Below are 16,045 nucleotides of genomic sequence, written 5' to 3' on the forward strand. Positions count from 1 at the left end.
GATGAGCGCCCAATTACATCACTGCAAATCGTTACTTACAGGACAGTAATTACAGTGAACTATTGGCAGCAATTAGAGGTTTTGTTTTTAGTGACCTTTTAACGAGCCTTTTGGACTTTTCACAGTGACTTATAGCTATGAGGGGAGGCTGCTTTTATGATCACAGTACATTGGAAGTGTTAGGCAGAGTCCCCGCTGGCGCTGAGCGCGCTCATGCTTGGAGAGCACTCCAAGCATGAGCGCCGGGTGTCCTGCATGTACACGCGCCGCCCGCTCAGCGCTAGCGGGGACGCAGCCTTAGGTTGCTTATGGCTGCAAAATGGGGCTGAAAACACTGCCATCTCAGACTCATTTTTTGCAGCTGCAGCAGTTTCCAAAGAAGCCTGGAAAGTAGTTAAAACAACAACAAAAAAAAGATCAAGCACAAGACGTCATAGTAAAAAGTCTAACCTTGCGAAGGCAGAACCAGAGGTGAAAGCTAGGAAATATTAGAGCAGATTGAGGCAGAAGGAAAGAAATAGTCCAGCAAACTAGAATAGAGCAGAGACAAAGCAGAGAACCCAGGAGAATAGTTAGTAGACATAGTGCAGAACTAGCAATTCAAATATTCACCTGTTTGCTGCCAGCGCTGCTAGCAACACACACCCCTCCCAGCAGCAAGAGGGTTAAATACAAAAAGGAAGTGTATTCAATGTAACAGCTAATAGTGATACAGGGATTATTATTAGAATCAGGGCTGGGATCGGGCTCCTTTCTCTGCTGTTACGTGTACGCCTACCCTAGTTTATTAATGTATTTTGCTTTTCTTGTTCATCACACGCAGTCAGTGTTATACAAATAATAGACCGTGTTCATACTACAACAGGAGTGGCCAACTACAGTCCTGATGGGCCACCAACAGGTCAGGTTTTCAGGATATCCCTGCTGCAGCACAGGTGGTGCAGCCGAAGACTGAACCTCTGATTGAGCTACCTGTGCTGAAGCAGGGATATCCTGAAAGCATGACCTGTTGGTGGCCCTTGAGGACAGGCGTTGGCCACCCCTGCTCCACAACAAGGTTGGGATCTGCTGGGTCCTATTCTGAACACAATATGGGTTTATTGTACCATGCTGGGAAGGTGACCGCACATCCCAGGAAGAGTTGGCGTATTTTAACCCCTGTGAAGTTGTGATGTATTGTGCAGCTGTGCCTTACATTTCACACTGCCCACTAACAAAAGAAAAGTGAAATGGCGACATTTCCCCAAACGCCACATTTTAGGTATGACAGACGTTTGCTGCGCTTCCCGCTTACACATTGTATAAAAAGCAATGGCCAGCTCCAGTCCTCAAGGGCCACCAACAGGTCAGGTTTTCAAAATATCCCAGCTTCAGCACAGGTGGCTCAATCAGTGGCGCAGTCAAAGACTGCACCGCCTGTGCTGAACCAGGGATATCCTGTAAACCTGTCCTGTTGGTGGCCCCCTCTGGTATAGAACATAAAACTACCTTCTCCAGGACCGTTTCTTTGCAAAGCGCAGTTGGCCCCTCTGGCAGACAAAGGGTTAAAAAAAAAACCCGCACACAGCAGTATCATAAAAAACGTTTAACGCTAAATAAACATATATATTATTACTTAAAGACGCAGTCCTCCACGTCTCCAGTTTAAACAAATAAAAGAGACAATTTAAACAAGAAGGTCCCGTACTTTTCTCCCCTCCGGGGGCCTCCGGTTCCAGAGAAATGTACCTGTGAATTTACTGCTTATTTTTTTTCCTATTGGGAGATAAACATGGCTGCCGGGTCGCCCTCACTCCAGCGAGCCAATAAGAAGCTGCAATGTCATTGCGGCTTCCTACTGGATAACCCCAGCACTCATCTTGATTTTTTATTCCAAATCCCCTGGAAATACACAGGAATCTTGGGGACTGTGGGGTCCCTACAGCTGAGAAAAGTAAATACAGATCTGGGCGACCCCCGCCCCATCCTACTATCAGAGGATTTTAAAAAAGGGAAAAAAAAATTTGGGGGGGGGGGGAGAGCTGAGGCTTTAATCCTGGATTTCTGTGGCTTGTGTGTTAAAGATTGTGTCTAAATAGGCAATGTCATTACCCTCATGCTCGGATACGCTGCCTCATGCCTGCTACTAGCAGCCTTCCTATAAGATATTCTCTGCACTATCCCATGCCATGATAGACACACTAATAATATAATCAGGCCACGGATCCGGTGTTACAATATGTGTGCTGCATGCACGTCTAGAACCCAGGCTCTGCTGTACAAGCGCTTAGAAGCCAGGCATAAGATTAAAGGGATCCAGGGTAAAGTGGATAAGACACACAGCGTGACCCACTATGAGCGCTCATTTGCATGTCATTACCCACAATCCTTGGCTGCAGTGAAAGCGCTGTACGCTGTGTAATTATGGGATCTGTCTGAGACGTGCGACTGTGCTCGGAAGTGCACATTATCAGAATATTATGTTGCAATTATTGAAGGTTCTTTTGGCAGTAAAGAGGTTAAGAACGCCAGCCACACAAAACGAAATTAAGGACAGCAAGGGTGAAAAACTATATTGTATACACACACATATATATATCTATCAAATGGAAACATTACTGTATGCTCATTTGCATGTCTCAGACAGGTCTCCAACCCTGTCTTTCACCATTATCGCCCAGCACACAGCACTTCCACTGCAGCAAGGGATTCTGGGAAATGACATACAAATGAGCACACACACAATATATATATATATATATATATATATATATATATATATACATATATTTATACATAAACACAAAATACACAAAATATATATACACACACACACATACACAGACATACAGGCCTGTTCCTGACCTTGGCTACAGCAGCTCTCTCAGATGGAGGAATCATTTCTGGGGTCAGGACATGTGGGGGGTCGATGCCCTTTGCCAGCTTTTGATTGATGAAATGGAAGGCCAGCGCAAACTGCTCCTTGGAGACCTTCCCGCAGTCTTTTGTGTCACACAAAGCCCTGCAGACACACCAACAAAAAGGTCACGTTCAAGCACGGATCCAACAGAGAAACCTGGAAACAAGGCTACTGGGCGGGAACTTGCGGTTATTAGATGGATCTCAAACTTTAAAACAAACATTACAACTATTAGACAGAATGTTACATCTCCGAGCACGTCCGTGTTATTGCAAATATACAGCATGCCGATGCCTGTACTGAGGCTTCAATGTTAAAGCAGCAATCCCCGGCTGTTTTTTCCTCCCCAATCCCCCCGGGAAATCAGGGGTCCCCCGGAGCGGAACCCCACAACGTTTTAGCTCCAGGAACGCTGCGGTTCCCAAGATAATTCTAAGCGACGTTACGGGTTTTAAAGCAGCAGCCGGCGTGAGTCGCTGTTTTTATTTTGCATTGTTTATTTGAAAAAGTGATGTTCCGTTAAGGAGATGTACATTTTTTTTTTTTTTTTTTTTTTTACATATATTAAGTGTCTGGGAGGTTAAAATGAAGCTCTCCCCAGAGTCTAAAGTTTTCCATGGTAACCTCAGAAGCTAGAGATTAAAACAATAGGAAGTTCACCGACTGATATTTTGGTTTCTTTAAGTCCTCGATGGCAGCTAGACATCGATTGGTTAATGCCTCCTTCCAATCGAGTTAGAATGGCAGCAACCAACCAGTATAAAAAGGCCCAACCCCGGTCAGTTATCTTCTATCCAAGCTCTCTAAAAAGATGCATAAACATATGAGAAGGTAGAGAATAAGGGAGGGACGTGCGCTGCCATCGATGACTTCAAGAAACCGAAACATATCGGTTGGTAAATGTCCTATTTTCTTCTACGACCTCTATGGCAGCCAGGCACCGGTGGGCTGTCGCAGGGCAATTTTAAACCTGTTGGGAGGATGCATCCGTTTCAGCCGCCAGAACGTCTGCCTGAAGCCCTTTCCCCCAGAACTTGCATCGGTTGAAGCTTGACCGTCCAGGCCGTGTTTAGTGAACATGTGTAAAGATGACCACATTGTGCCTCTGCATCTCTCTCGAGCAGAAGCTTGAGTCTTTTTTGCCTGTAAAATAGCCACGGCCCTTGTAGAATTCCTTTTTTTCCCCCTTTCCTCAGGTGGGTTCGTTCCTGCTGATTTGTATGCCTGACAAACAGTCGCTCCGATCCAGCTGGATATGTATGTATGTCTTTATTTATATAGCGCCATTAATGTACATAGCGCTTTGCAGTAGTAATACACGTGACAATCATCTAAATAACAAATAATACAAATAACAGATCATGGGAATAAGTGCTTCAGACATAAAAATGACATTTAGGAAGAGGAGTCCCTGCTCCGAAGAGCTTAGAATCTAATTGGTACTGTAGGTAGGAACAACATACAGAGACAGTAGGAGGGCGTTCTGATAAGTGCGTCTGCAGGGGCCCAAGCTTTATGTATCATGTGTATAGTATTAGCCCAGGTGCTACTCATATGCTTCTTTAAGCAAGTGTGTCTTAAGGTGGGTCTTAAAGGTGGATAGAGAGGGTGCTAGTCGGGTATTGAGGGGAAGGGCATTCCAGAGATATGGGGCAGTCAGTGAGAAAGGTTTAAGGCGGGAGAGGGCTTTAGATACAAAGGGGTAGAGAGAAGACATCCTTGAGCAGAATGCAAGAGTCGGGATGGTGCATAGCGAGAAATTAGATCTGAGATGTAAGGAGGGGCAGAAGAGTGTAAAGCTTTAAAAGTGAGGAGGAGAATTGAGTGCGAGATGTGGGATTTGATAGGAAGCTAGGAGAGTGATTTGAGCAGGGGAGACTCTGAGACAGATTTAGGAAAGAGTAGAGCGATTCTGGCAGCTGCGTTTAGGATAGACTGTAGGGGAGACAGGTGAGAGGCAGGAAGGCCGGATAGCAGGAGGGTACACAGTAATCGAGACGGCAAAGAATGAGGGCCTGAGTCAAAGTTTTAGCAGTCGAGTAACAGAGGAAAGGGCGTATCTTTGTAATATTGCGGAGGAAAAAGCAACAGGTTTTAGATACGTTTTGAATGTGAGAGGAGAATGAGAGAGAGGAGTCGAGTGTGACCCCTAGGCAGCGTGCTTGGGTTACTGGTTGAATGATAGTACTTCCAACAGTAATGTGAAAGGAGGTAGTAGGGCCAGGTTTGGGATGAAATATAAGGAGCTCTGTTTTTGACATGTTTAAGTTGGCGGAGGGCCATCCAGGATGATATCGCAGAGAGACATTCAGAAACTTTGGTCTGAACAGCAGATGTAAGGTCAGGGGTAGAAAAGAAAATGTGTGTGTCGCAATCTAAGCCGGTGGCCCTCTTATAGGCCATAAAAGTGGATAAATAACCTCAAGGATTTCCTGAAAATACTGGTCCTTTGCACATAGTTGGTCAAAGCTCGAAATACGTCCAAAGTGTGCCATTGTCCTTTCTGGTCATTGGACAGGTTAGGACAAAAAGATAGCACAATGTCTTGATTTATGTGGAAATCGGAAACAACCTTAGGATTGAAAATGCAGCACGGTTCTCATCACAATTGTATCGCTTTGTGTACTTGAAAGAAAAGGTTGACGACAATACAATGCGTGTAGCACGCCGACTCTACGTGCCATTGTAATTGCTGTCAGAAAGACGACTTTAAAAGGTAAGGAACTTCATGCATCGGCTCCACCACTGATGACGTGAGCGGTTCCAGAACCAGATTCAGGTCCCATGATGGAATAGGGACCCTTATTCTAGGTCTGATCCTAGTTGCAGTTTTTTTTAAAATTTTTATAAATCTGCTAATCAAAAGGATCAAGAGCAATCTGCTTCAGATACAGTACTCCCAGTGCTGCAACCTGGATTTTCCGGGACATTGGTTTTAACCGTTTCTCAAATCCTTGTTGAAGAAAATCCAAACACCATCGGAACATTAAGTTGCAAAGCTTACATTTTTCGCAAGTTCCACCAGCGAATAATCATCATCCAGATTTGATAATACATTTTAGATGTAACTCTTCCTAGACCGCATTAAGGTAGTAATCAACCCGGCCTAGAACCCTTGAACTTCTAGCAAACTCCTTTCAATTGCCCATGCCCGTCAACTTTTGGATTGAGGATTTGGGTGCCGAATGGGACCCTGACTAATGTTGGAATTGGAGGGATAACCCATGGCAGGCACTTCTACTGACAGGTTCACTTGGGCCCGTAAGGAGCTATTATGACAACTTGCACTCTGACCCTCCTGATGTTGTTCATTACTGCTTGCAGAAGGGGAAAAGGAGGAGATATGTATCCCAGATGAAGACTCCAACTGATCGTGAAAGCATCCCGTGCAATTGCCCCATGATTGTATATGTGGACTTTCTTGTTGTCCGCTGATGCTATTACGTTGATAGTTGGACGACCCCATCTCTGTACTTTCTCTTTGAACACTTGCTGGTTTAACTCCCATTCTCCTGGGTGCACTGAATACCGCTCAGAAAGTCTGCTTTGTAATTCTTGTCTCCTGATATGTATGTCGCTGAAATACATGGGACTAGTTTCTCTGCCCAAGCCAAGACCATACAAACCTCCTTGAGAACTCTTGGGCTTCTTGTTCCCCCTTGCCGCTTGATATATCCTACCGCTGTAATATTGTCCTTGTAACATGCCCTGCACATCTTGAGTGGCATAGAATATGGCCTGAACCTCCAGAACATTGATAGGAAGTGGCTTCTTTCGGCTTGACAATGAAATCCTGAACTACTTGATCCTGGCAAACGGCACCCCATCCCGTGAGACTTGCATCAGTTTTTAACACTGTCCAGGCTGGGGAAATTATTATTAATTTGCCTTTCTGAGAATGTATCTTTTAGGTTCACCACTGTAGACTGCATTTCGTGTTCAACAATGACGAAATTCTGTAATTTAGGCTGGGGTTCCTGTGCCCCGAAAATGTTCTGAAGTTTTTCTGCAATGGTTTTAGGATGAAATGTGGCCCAAGGCACCACTTTGGTTACTGAATTAGAAGCCCTATCATATGCATAAACTGCATTTTTGACTTGAGAGCTTCCTGAAGGCCTGAACCGCCTTCATAATCTTGAGGTTCTTGGGCACCGGCAACAATGTGTCAATAACAACTAAGAACTGAATCACCTGGGCGGGAATCAAACGGCTTTTCTCTAAATTGATAACCCAGCCATGGTCTTCCAATGTTTCGTGTACCAAATGCACATGATTCCTGGCGACTATGGAGCCTTGATTAACCAGTCATCCAGGTATGGAACAAAAACAAGGATAGGTCTTTGTCTTAAGGAAGCTTCCACCTCTGGCATGACCTTTGCGAAGGTTCTGGGGGCCATGGCCATTCTGAAAGGAAGGGCCGTAAACAGATTGTGCTCGCTGTCCAGACAAAATCTCAAGAACTTGTGGCATGACTTTTACCGGCATGTGGAGATAGGCATCTTTAAAAAAAAAGGCCAGGAATACGCCTTTCTCCATCACTACTACCACAGCTCTTAATGACTCCATCTTGATTCAGAATCACCCAGAATGCTCCTGTTGCTTTTGGTAATAAGAAAAGGACCACGTAAAACCCTTTGCCTTTTCTGATGAAAAGGAACTGGCTGAATCGCGGCATTGGCTAAGCAGGTCCTGAATGGTTTGTTCCGAGATTCCATTGGATCTTTAAAGGATGATCTATAACATACATTATGGGAGTTAAGGCCTCTGGGGTGGGAAGATTGCTGCTTTAAAACTCACTTCATGAAAAACAAAATGGCTGTCGAATCTTGTGGGTCCTACGAATCAATAGGAAGGTGCAACGTCGTCGGTTACGTGTTCCTATTGGACAGCCATTGAAATCCACTGAAGAAACCAGGAAGTAACATCTTGGTATATCTTGAGAAGGCCCACGAGGTTCCCATGACGTAAATAAAAGGGGCTACATCTCTCTCCCATTCCTGGTCCAGGGTGCAAAATAGCAGCCTGCTATCAGGCAATGACAAGATGCTATTAACCTGTTGCCATCTGGTCAAACCTTCTCCTCATTCTTGGTTGCTCTGATCTCGATGGATGAGGCAGGACCATCAGAGCCCATTAAACTTCCAATCAATAACTAGAGCAGCGATTTCCCACAGGGGGTTCGGGAACCCCTTAGGATTTTTGAGGTGTCTCCAAGGAAGTCGCCCCAAAAATATATGTAATGGCAGATCCCAGGCAGTATAGTGGGTTCCTGAGCCTGTGTGCAGACTACCCCAAATTGCAAGTTAGGTTGGGTGGTATCGCTGCTAATTACAACAGGAGCCTCCAAAGCAGCTCCCAACAATGCTTTGCATCCACAGCAGCATGGCATTCTGGGACGTGACTTTGGAAGCTTCCACAGTGATTGATAGCTATACCACCCATGCTGCCTGCACTCACTGAGGGGCAGTTTGGGACCTTATAAAGTGTGCATTCCCGCCACGAGCTCAGGACACTATTACTGCCTGGGATCGGTCATACAGGTGTTAACGATAGGCTGATGGGTAGGTAATAAGATTTATTAATGAGGGGTTTGCGGACCAAATATTTTCTAGCATGGGGTGCACATTGTAAAAAAGGTCGGAACCGCTGAACTAGAGAATACAGCGAAATGTATGCACACCTTAATAAATGCACTAAAATTCAAATGTGTTTGATCCAAAATAGCTACATAGGTTGCACAAATCACATCAAATATTCCATTTGAAGAGCTTGTGTCCCACTGAACACAGGAGATATTTCCTGGTTAGATGCAAGGCAGTCTTACCAGGGGGAGAAAAAGCCCCCTTATCAGATCTGAGGATCAATGGTAGTCATGTGTTGAGGTCCATCACAAGTCCATGCTTGGGACAGATATAAGCGTATCCTAACTATGAAATAAAGCCAAGGACCAAATAGGGTCTGAGAATTTACGGGAGATGGGAAAATGGGCAGAGAAGGTGGGCCCACGTGGTTCTTCTCTGCCAGGCAAGGTGGGCCACGTGGTTCTTATCTGCCAGGCAAGGTGGGCCACGTGGGTTTTACCCTTCTTCATAAGTAAGAGGCAATGAATGTAGAGACCAATGCTTGCCCTTCTATATAAATCAGATCGCCCCTCCCATTAAGTCGAAATTTCCTCCCAAGTAACAGAGAAGTCCCCAATATGACGGCACATAACGTGGCGATCTGATTAGAAGATCGTATTTTCAGTGCATTTATTCAGGTGTGCATGAACAGTCTCCTAGTCTTTGTATATGTCTGTGCCTATGTATGCACGCCTGAATGTATGTGTTCGTGTGCCTATGACTAGTATGTCTGTTTGTGTGTCAGTGTATAAGTGTGTGTCTCTGTATGTACAGTATAGTAGGTATGTGCAGTGTAAGTTTTATTTTCGTCTCCCAATAGATTGAAGGTTTAAGCCAATGCCCGTTATAATGGGCTGGTAGAGCTTTAGCCAATTTGGGAGACAAAAAAAAAAAAAATGAAAATTGACCCCAACATAACTGTATCGCTGCCGAGAGCGTTCTGCCTTCTGGTTGCGTGCCTGAGGACGCTCGCAGGGACAACTGCTGCCGAATGGTGTGGCACTGTTTAGAGCAAAGGTGGCCAACAGCAATCCTGCTTCAGCACAGGTGGCTCAATCTATGGATCAATCAATGACTGAGCCACCTATGCTGAAGCAGGGATATTCTTAAGACCTGACCTGTTGGTGGCCATTGAGGACTGAAGTTGGCCACCCCTGGTTTAGAGCGACAGTCCGACAGGCAGCACAGGGGGACGGGACATTGGGTGGTGAGTGACAGGGGCCAGGCCTCCCATACATTTTCCACCTAGGCCCCCCAAAAATCTTATAGCCGCTTTTGGCATATCTGTTGTGTTCTTTTTACTGTGTGGGGCTCAAGCTGGCAAGTCAATATATCCCAAATTCAATAGCCAATATTACAAACGTGTTACAGACAGGATCGCTTTATTCTGTAAGGTGCGATAGCCTCATTGACTTTATTAGGGCTTTCTGTTATGGGATCAGGCCCAGTAACACCTTTTATTGCACAAACATGAGACCATGTATTTTTGGGTTTCCCCAAAAAGTTTATAAAAAATGATAAATAAAACACAAACCCTGCTGCAGATGTGTTATACAACCTTTATATAATATTGGAAGGATTCATCTTGGCCCATTAAATTGCATAAATCCATCTGGCAAACTCACCCAATATATAGTATAGTAAATATATAGTAATACCAAACCTAAGTGTAAACTTCCCCAGGGCGACTATAGCTACTACAGTCAGAAGAAACAGAGTTTGTTCTTGAAAACGCTGGCATTAGTTAACATGCCGTTCACCCCATCCCATTCCAGAGCAGGTTTATATGCAATTACCAGATTTGAGCGAGTAATCCTGAAGGTAAACCAGTCTTCAGGAAAATCTCCCGCACCTCAAGCCCAGACACCAACCCATCGCAGTCTTTGTCCAACTTCAGGAAGACCTCGTCGTATTTCGTTTTTTCTGCATGTGACACGACCCACTAAAAACACAAGACAGAATCATTCCTGGTACAGACACACACACAGACACACAGACACACAGACACACAGACACACACACAGACACAGAGACACACACACACAGACAGACAGACAGACAGAGACAGACACACAGACAGACAGACACACAGACAGACAGACACACAGACAGACACACAGACAGAGACACACAGACAGAGACACACAGACAGACACACAGACAGACACACAGACAGACAGACACACACACACACAGACAGACACACAGACAGACACACAGAGAGACACACAGAGAGACACACAGAGAGACACACAGACAGACAGACACACAGACACACACGCATCCGACCAAGAAGGTGAAGGGCAGAATACAGGAAAATTATAAGACGAAGACAAGTTTTCTAACATGAAAAGGCGAACATTACAAGTTAGGCATCTCTGCACTATTACATATTTGTCATGCAATATCATTTATAAAACACTGAGTTTACACCGTTCTGTTCAGAATTTGCAATGCAGAAAATGATGATACAGAGCGCTGATAAGACTATCCCGTGTAATAATGAGTCACAGCGGATACCTTACCGTTACTGGACTATCTGCCCCTTAAATCCCTCTCTTGGCTTCCCATCAAGTTTCGGATCACCTACAATGTTCTCCACGTTACTTTAAGGCTCTGCACTCATCTGCTCCTCCCTACATATCAGCTCTGATCTCTCATTATGCCCCTGTCCGTCTCCTGCGCTCTACCCAGAACTGTCTCCTCTCCACCCTACTGCTCTCTCTCACCTTTAACCTTTTTCCCCTCACCGCCCCTTACCTGTGGAACTCCCTCACCCTCATTATACACCAAGCACCTTCTCTCCCCACCATTAAGTCAAACCTTAAAACCACCTCTTAAATGAAGCATTTCAATACCCTGGACTCCTGGTTACTCTCTCACACCCACAATCGCTCCTACCAACTATTGTGGCCAAACACTTCCATCTACCACACTTATTCCCTCACCTGCAGTCTCTGTAAGTTTCCAACATACCACTTTCTGTAGATTGTAAGCTCCCCGGGGCAGAGATTTCCCTTCCTATTTTCTAACTTTGTTGCACTTATTGTATTCCAATTCCCTGGAATGTATTGTCTCTTTGTAAAGCGCCGAGTACAACTGTGGGCGCTATATATAAATAAAGACACGCATACATATTGGACAGTCCTTGTGTTAATGATCGCCCTGTATGGCTTAGCTATTCCCAAAAACGTCACGAGTCCCTCAATAGAAATAACTTTTACACTGTGGCTTTTAGAGCCATTTTAACTCTTTCCCTGCCACGCTCTGCAGTGTGACACTGCTCTCTGTGGGAGCAAAGAGAGGAGACACTGTATTGGCACCACTCATTCTAAACTGGTCCCCTGTAGTGGATTTCCATTGGCAGAACACAGACAGCTCCTTCTCCCGGATAAGGAAGGGAGGCATATTAAAGTGGTTGATGTGTTTGTGTCCCAATTACGCCAGTGTGTACTTCCTGCCACATACACTGAATCATCTCCCTGTGCCTCGTCAGGCCACGCCTGGTCAACAAAAATAAAAACAACACATACAAAATATGGCGGCGAGACATCTCCAGAGAGATCAGGTTTAATCGCCCTTACCTGTGTCACAGGTACTTTTGTGGGCTGGATTCCCACTAGTGGCAGCGAGTGACGTGGCTCTTTGGAAGGCGGCATAGGCAGAGGAGGGATGATTGGCACAGATGCTGCAGTACTGCTTGCTTTCCTCTTTGAGGGTGGCACCAGCGCAGGAGGTAAGGAAACGGGCACCGGCTCTTTTTCAAGGGCGCTGTATACCAGAAACATGGCCTTGGAAAACAAGACAGAGGCAACCTCCACTTAAATGCGCACTCTATAAACGCTCGGACGATACTGCCGTAGTTGGACTGCATGCTTGTTTTACGCTTATATTTATAGGAGCTAGCCACACCTTGCACGGTGTAGGACCTTTGGGCACAACAAAAGTGCCACTGGTGGTCCGCCGCCACTATAAGTCACTGCCGTGGCAGGTCACCCGGGACTATGAGCAGCGACAACCTGCCTGGTGGTGAGTTGTAGTGGTGATGGACCGCCGGCGGCGCTTTCATCGTGGCTAAAAGGTTCCATTCAACACATTGCAGTCATGCCGGACCTTGTAATGAGTATAAAATGAAAAGAAAAAAAACCACATGATAGCCATTGACGAGTATTCTACGTCCTTAAACTGATTTCAATGAGTGGTTTCAATATTTACTTACAACTGCAAACTCATCGCGGTCCAATAATCCGTCGTGGTCAATGTCACTCAACTCCCAGACCTAGAAAGAAGAAAAGATGAACAAACGGGCGGTCCAAAGATTTCCTCTGAGTTTAAGACTTCACAGCAAAAATCCCCCCCCTGGCCGTTTGTGAATTGGTTTGTTTTGATATTACCTAGGGTTACCATAGGTCCGTGTTTTCCCGGACATGTCCGGCTTTTTGATTTAAGGTCGTCAACCGGGAGGAATATTGAAATAACTAAAAATATCCGGGAATGCCGACCGCGCAGGTGCTAGCGATGAACACCAACTGCACATGCGTGAGCGATATTGTGTCCTCTTTTTTTGGGGGGGGGGATGGACTTATGGTAACCCTAATATTACCTTGTCATGATAATATCATGAGATATTATGTATTTTAATCAATCTGGTGCTTCAGAGGTTAATATAGCTACGGTTTGATTGAAAAAATACAATATATTGGGTTTACGATAGGTTACGACTCTTCCTGGGTCTGTGCAGACCTACAAAGAGGACTTAATTGTGGGGGCGGGGGGTAGGGAGCTATCACTAAAAGTGACGTGTCATGTATTGGACGATAAACGATAGCCAGGAACTATTCTTTCAGCCTCAAAGAAAATTAAACGTTCTTGAATGATTAGTGATGCATTCCAGAGAGAGGAGAGACATAGGTCATGCCTAGGGCCTCGGCTATAGTTGGTGCACGTTACGAAGCAGAGGCGATCCCTGGCCTGGGGATCTGGAGGATGAGACGCGACGGGGAGGCGTGCCTGTGACATCACGTGAGCGGTTCGCCTTCATTGGCTGAACCGCGCACGTAACCCAGCTGTAGCACAACAAAAAAATTTTTGTCGTGCTCCATAGCGAGCGCGGTCGCACACTCTATGGCCAGCCTTGTAGAGGTGCGGCCTTTTGTTCGCGCGTTAATTATGGGTGCGGCCTAAGTTGGAGGACTTTATTAAAAATGAGAATATCATGTGACGACAGCTACTGTACATACTGAGAATTACATATCTGTAATCGTTGCAGAGAGTCGCATGCAATGAGACCACACATGTCAGGTCTAGCAGGTAATAAGGTACAGATATCTATTTGTCACTCAAACTTAGGGGCAGGTCTGTCAAAAATTGTCATGTTACATCCGTCATAATCGCTTGAATCTATTGATATGACTCACGTGTGTCTAAGTATTAGAGAAAGGAAGTTATGAGTGCATTTATATATTGAGGCAAAAACGTAAACGTCGTTTGGTAGAAGTTGTTTTACTCTGTCGTTAAACCATCAAGCTAGCAGCTGATTTACGACAGGGCTGGGCTTAAGTTGTTTCAAATGAGGAAAAAATAGTACATAAGATATAGCAAGGTATTATGAAAATCAGATTTCAACAGAGGTGTGTTTTGGACCAAACACATGAATTCTCCTATTTCTATGCCAGTGACCTCTCTGGGGGAAAATCCTGACATATCGCAACGTACTGTATAGGGATTTCTGTTTTATCCTGTTATTTTAAGAAACTATCCTGCATTTACTGCAATTGCATGTTCTTGTAATTATCTTTTTCTATCTGAAGCACTATATTTATATATATATTAAACAATTCTTTAATAAATTATGCTTTGGGACTCTGAATGAACTGTTGCCCGCTCTGGAGAGAGTATCTATATTTTCAGACACATTTTGCACAACAGATGTGTGTGTGTTAAGTGCATAGTTTTTTTTATAATAGACAGGGACCAAAAACCCTGGCAGATATATATTAATGTACATATTTTTGCATAACTCTTGGGTGGTGGCAATGAATAGACAGGAATGCAATTGAGCAAGGGGTTAATATTAACTCTTTGAAAGTATCTTGCACAGGAGAAAGGCGAGTTGGCTAGAGTAGCCCTGTGTATTAACCCTGGTTGCATATCTAAGTCACATGCTCACTTGTGTGCCGTTCATGACAGATGGTATATGGGGACTGACTGAGGAGAGATATTGTTAATTTGAGGGATCTTTGCATAGGTAAAAAGTGGGCCAGCTTTCGAGCTATGTATTAACCCTTGCCCCATATGCAGGTCACGTACTCACAGGTGTGCCATACGTAACATACCTCAACTAGGATATATGACAAAGCATGGTTATCCAAGCATTACAATCAGAAACGCTGACCAATGAGAAACATGAATAAGTGGATCCATTTATATACAGAATAGACACAGCCAGCCAGACAGATATGTAGACAGGTGAAAGACAGACAGATATAAATACTCACTCTCCCCAGAATATCCACAGACAGCTTGGAGTTGAGCAGTACAGGTTTCACCTTATCCCCAGACAGGAATCCGCTCACAGGGTTTAAGCTGTCGAAGATCGCATCATACTTAGACTTTTCTTCTGACTGCGATACACAACAGAATGCTATTTATTTCCATGCTTCATCCCTCACATGGTCTGCCAGCGGTGAACACGCACATCGTACCCATTAGGTGTATTCGGTGTATTCGTATACTCTGCACATTTCAACATTTCAAACACATTTCAACAAGGGATTAAAAGGGACATTAACTCTTGCACTGCCTTAGAGGCCTTAGAGGCCTGCAATACATTACAGGATTCAAATAAGTAACAGTAGGGACAGATTCACTAAGCTCGGGTTACGGGTTCGCGCATCACAGTCAACACAACTGCTATTGACTTGAATGGGAGTTAACGCCAATTCTGGTGTGTTAACCCATAAAGGACCTTCATGTATAATCCCGTTGGTGTATTTTGATCAAAGAAATTGCATTTTAACCACTTCACGGTCAGAGGTCACCCCAGCTAGTTCGTCTGAATCTCCATCTGGCAGCAAATCGGTTAACAAATGAACGCGAGATGACAATGACGTCTTAGCAGCCACACAGCCTGGAAGGCAGTCGTCGGGGCAGTGAGACGCCCTCAGAATTAGCCGGACACCACGCCTGCTTAATATGCTTCAAAAATGCTGCACAAGTGTCAGCTCCGCAAACTCACTTTGACAATCCACGGCACATCCGAGGACGCTGGCGCTGTGACCAGGGACGGGCTTCCCGTGTCGTGCTAAGAGAGCGAGAGAACACATTTCTTTCAGAGCAGCACTCAAATCGCTCTTCTATGCGCTTCACTTCCTCATGTACTGTATATGTATGTATATATATGTATTATATATGTGTCTGTATATGTATGTATGTATATATATGTATTATATATGTGTCTGTATATGTATGTATATATATGTATTATATATGTGTCTGTGTATGTATGTATGTATGTATGTATATG

At 44.7% G+C, this 16,045-nt stretch overlaps 1 protein-coding gene across 3 annotated transcripts in view; it reads right to left on the reverse strand.

Moving 5' to 3' along the window:
• EPS15 (epidermal growth factor receptor pathway substrate 15) overlaps positions 1-16,045 on the reverse strand; it is a 67,930-nt gene that overhangs the window by 29,926 nt on the left and 21,959 nt on the right. For 2 of the 3 annotated variants that reach the window (XM_075616329.1, XM_075616330.1), the window contains exons 6-11: positions 15,758-15,823; positions 15,018-15,143; positions 12,740-12,799; positions 12,105-12,311; positions 10,317-10,462; positions 2,845-3,001 (exon numbers count right to left, since the gene is read on the reverse strand). In XM_075616329.1, the coding sequence (XP_075472444.1) occupies positions 2,845-3,001; positions 10,317-10,462; positions 12,105-12,311; positions 12,740-12,799; positions 15,018-15,143; positions 15,758-15,823 (762 nt within the window). The remainder of the gene's footprint in view (positions 1-2,844; positions 3,002-10,316; positions 10,463-12,104; positions 12,312-12,739; positions 12,800-15,017; positions 15,144-15,757; positions 15,824-16,045) is intronic. The other variant, XM_075616331.1, reaches the window with a different exon arrangement.

Source organism: Ascaphus truei, chromosome 10 (assembly GCF_040206685.1).
Source record: "Ascaphus truei isolate aAscTru1 chromosome 10, aAscTru1.hap1, whole genome shotgun sequence".
NCBI classification, from domain to species: Eukaryota; Metazoa; Chordata; class Amphibia; order Anura; family Ascaphidae; genus Ascaphus; species Ascaphus truei.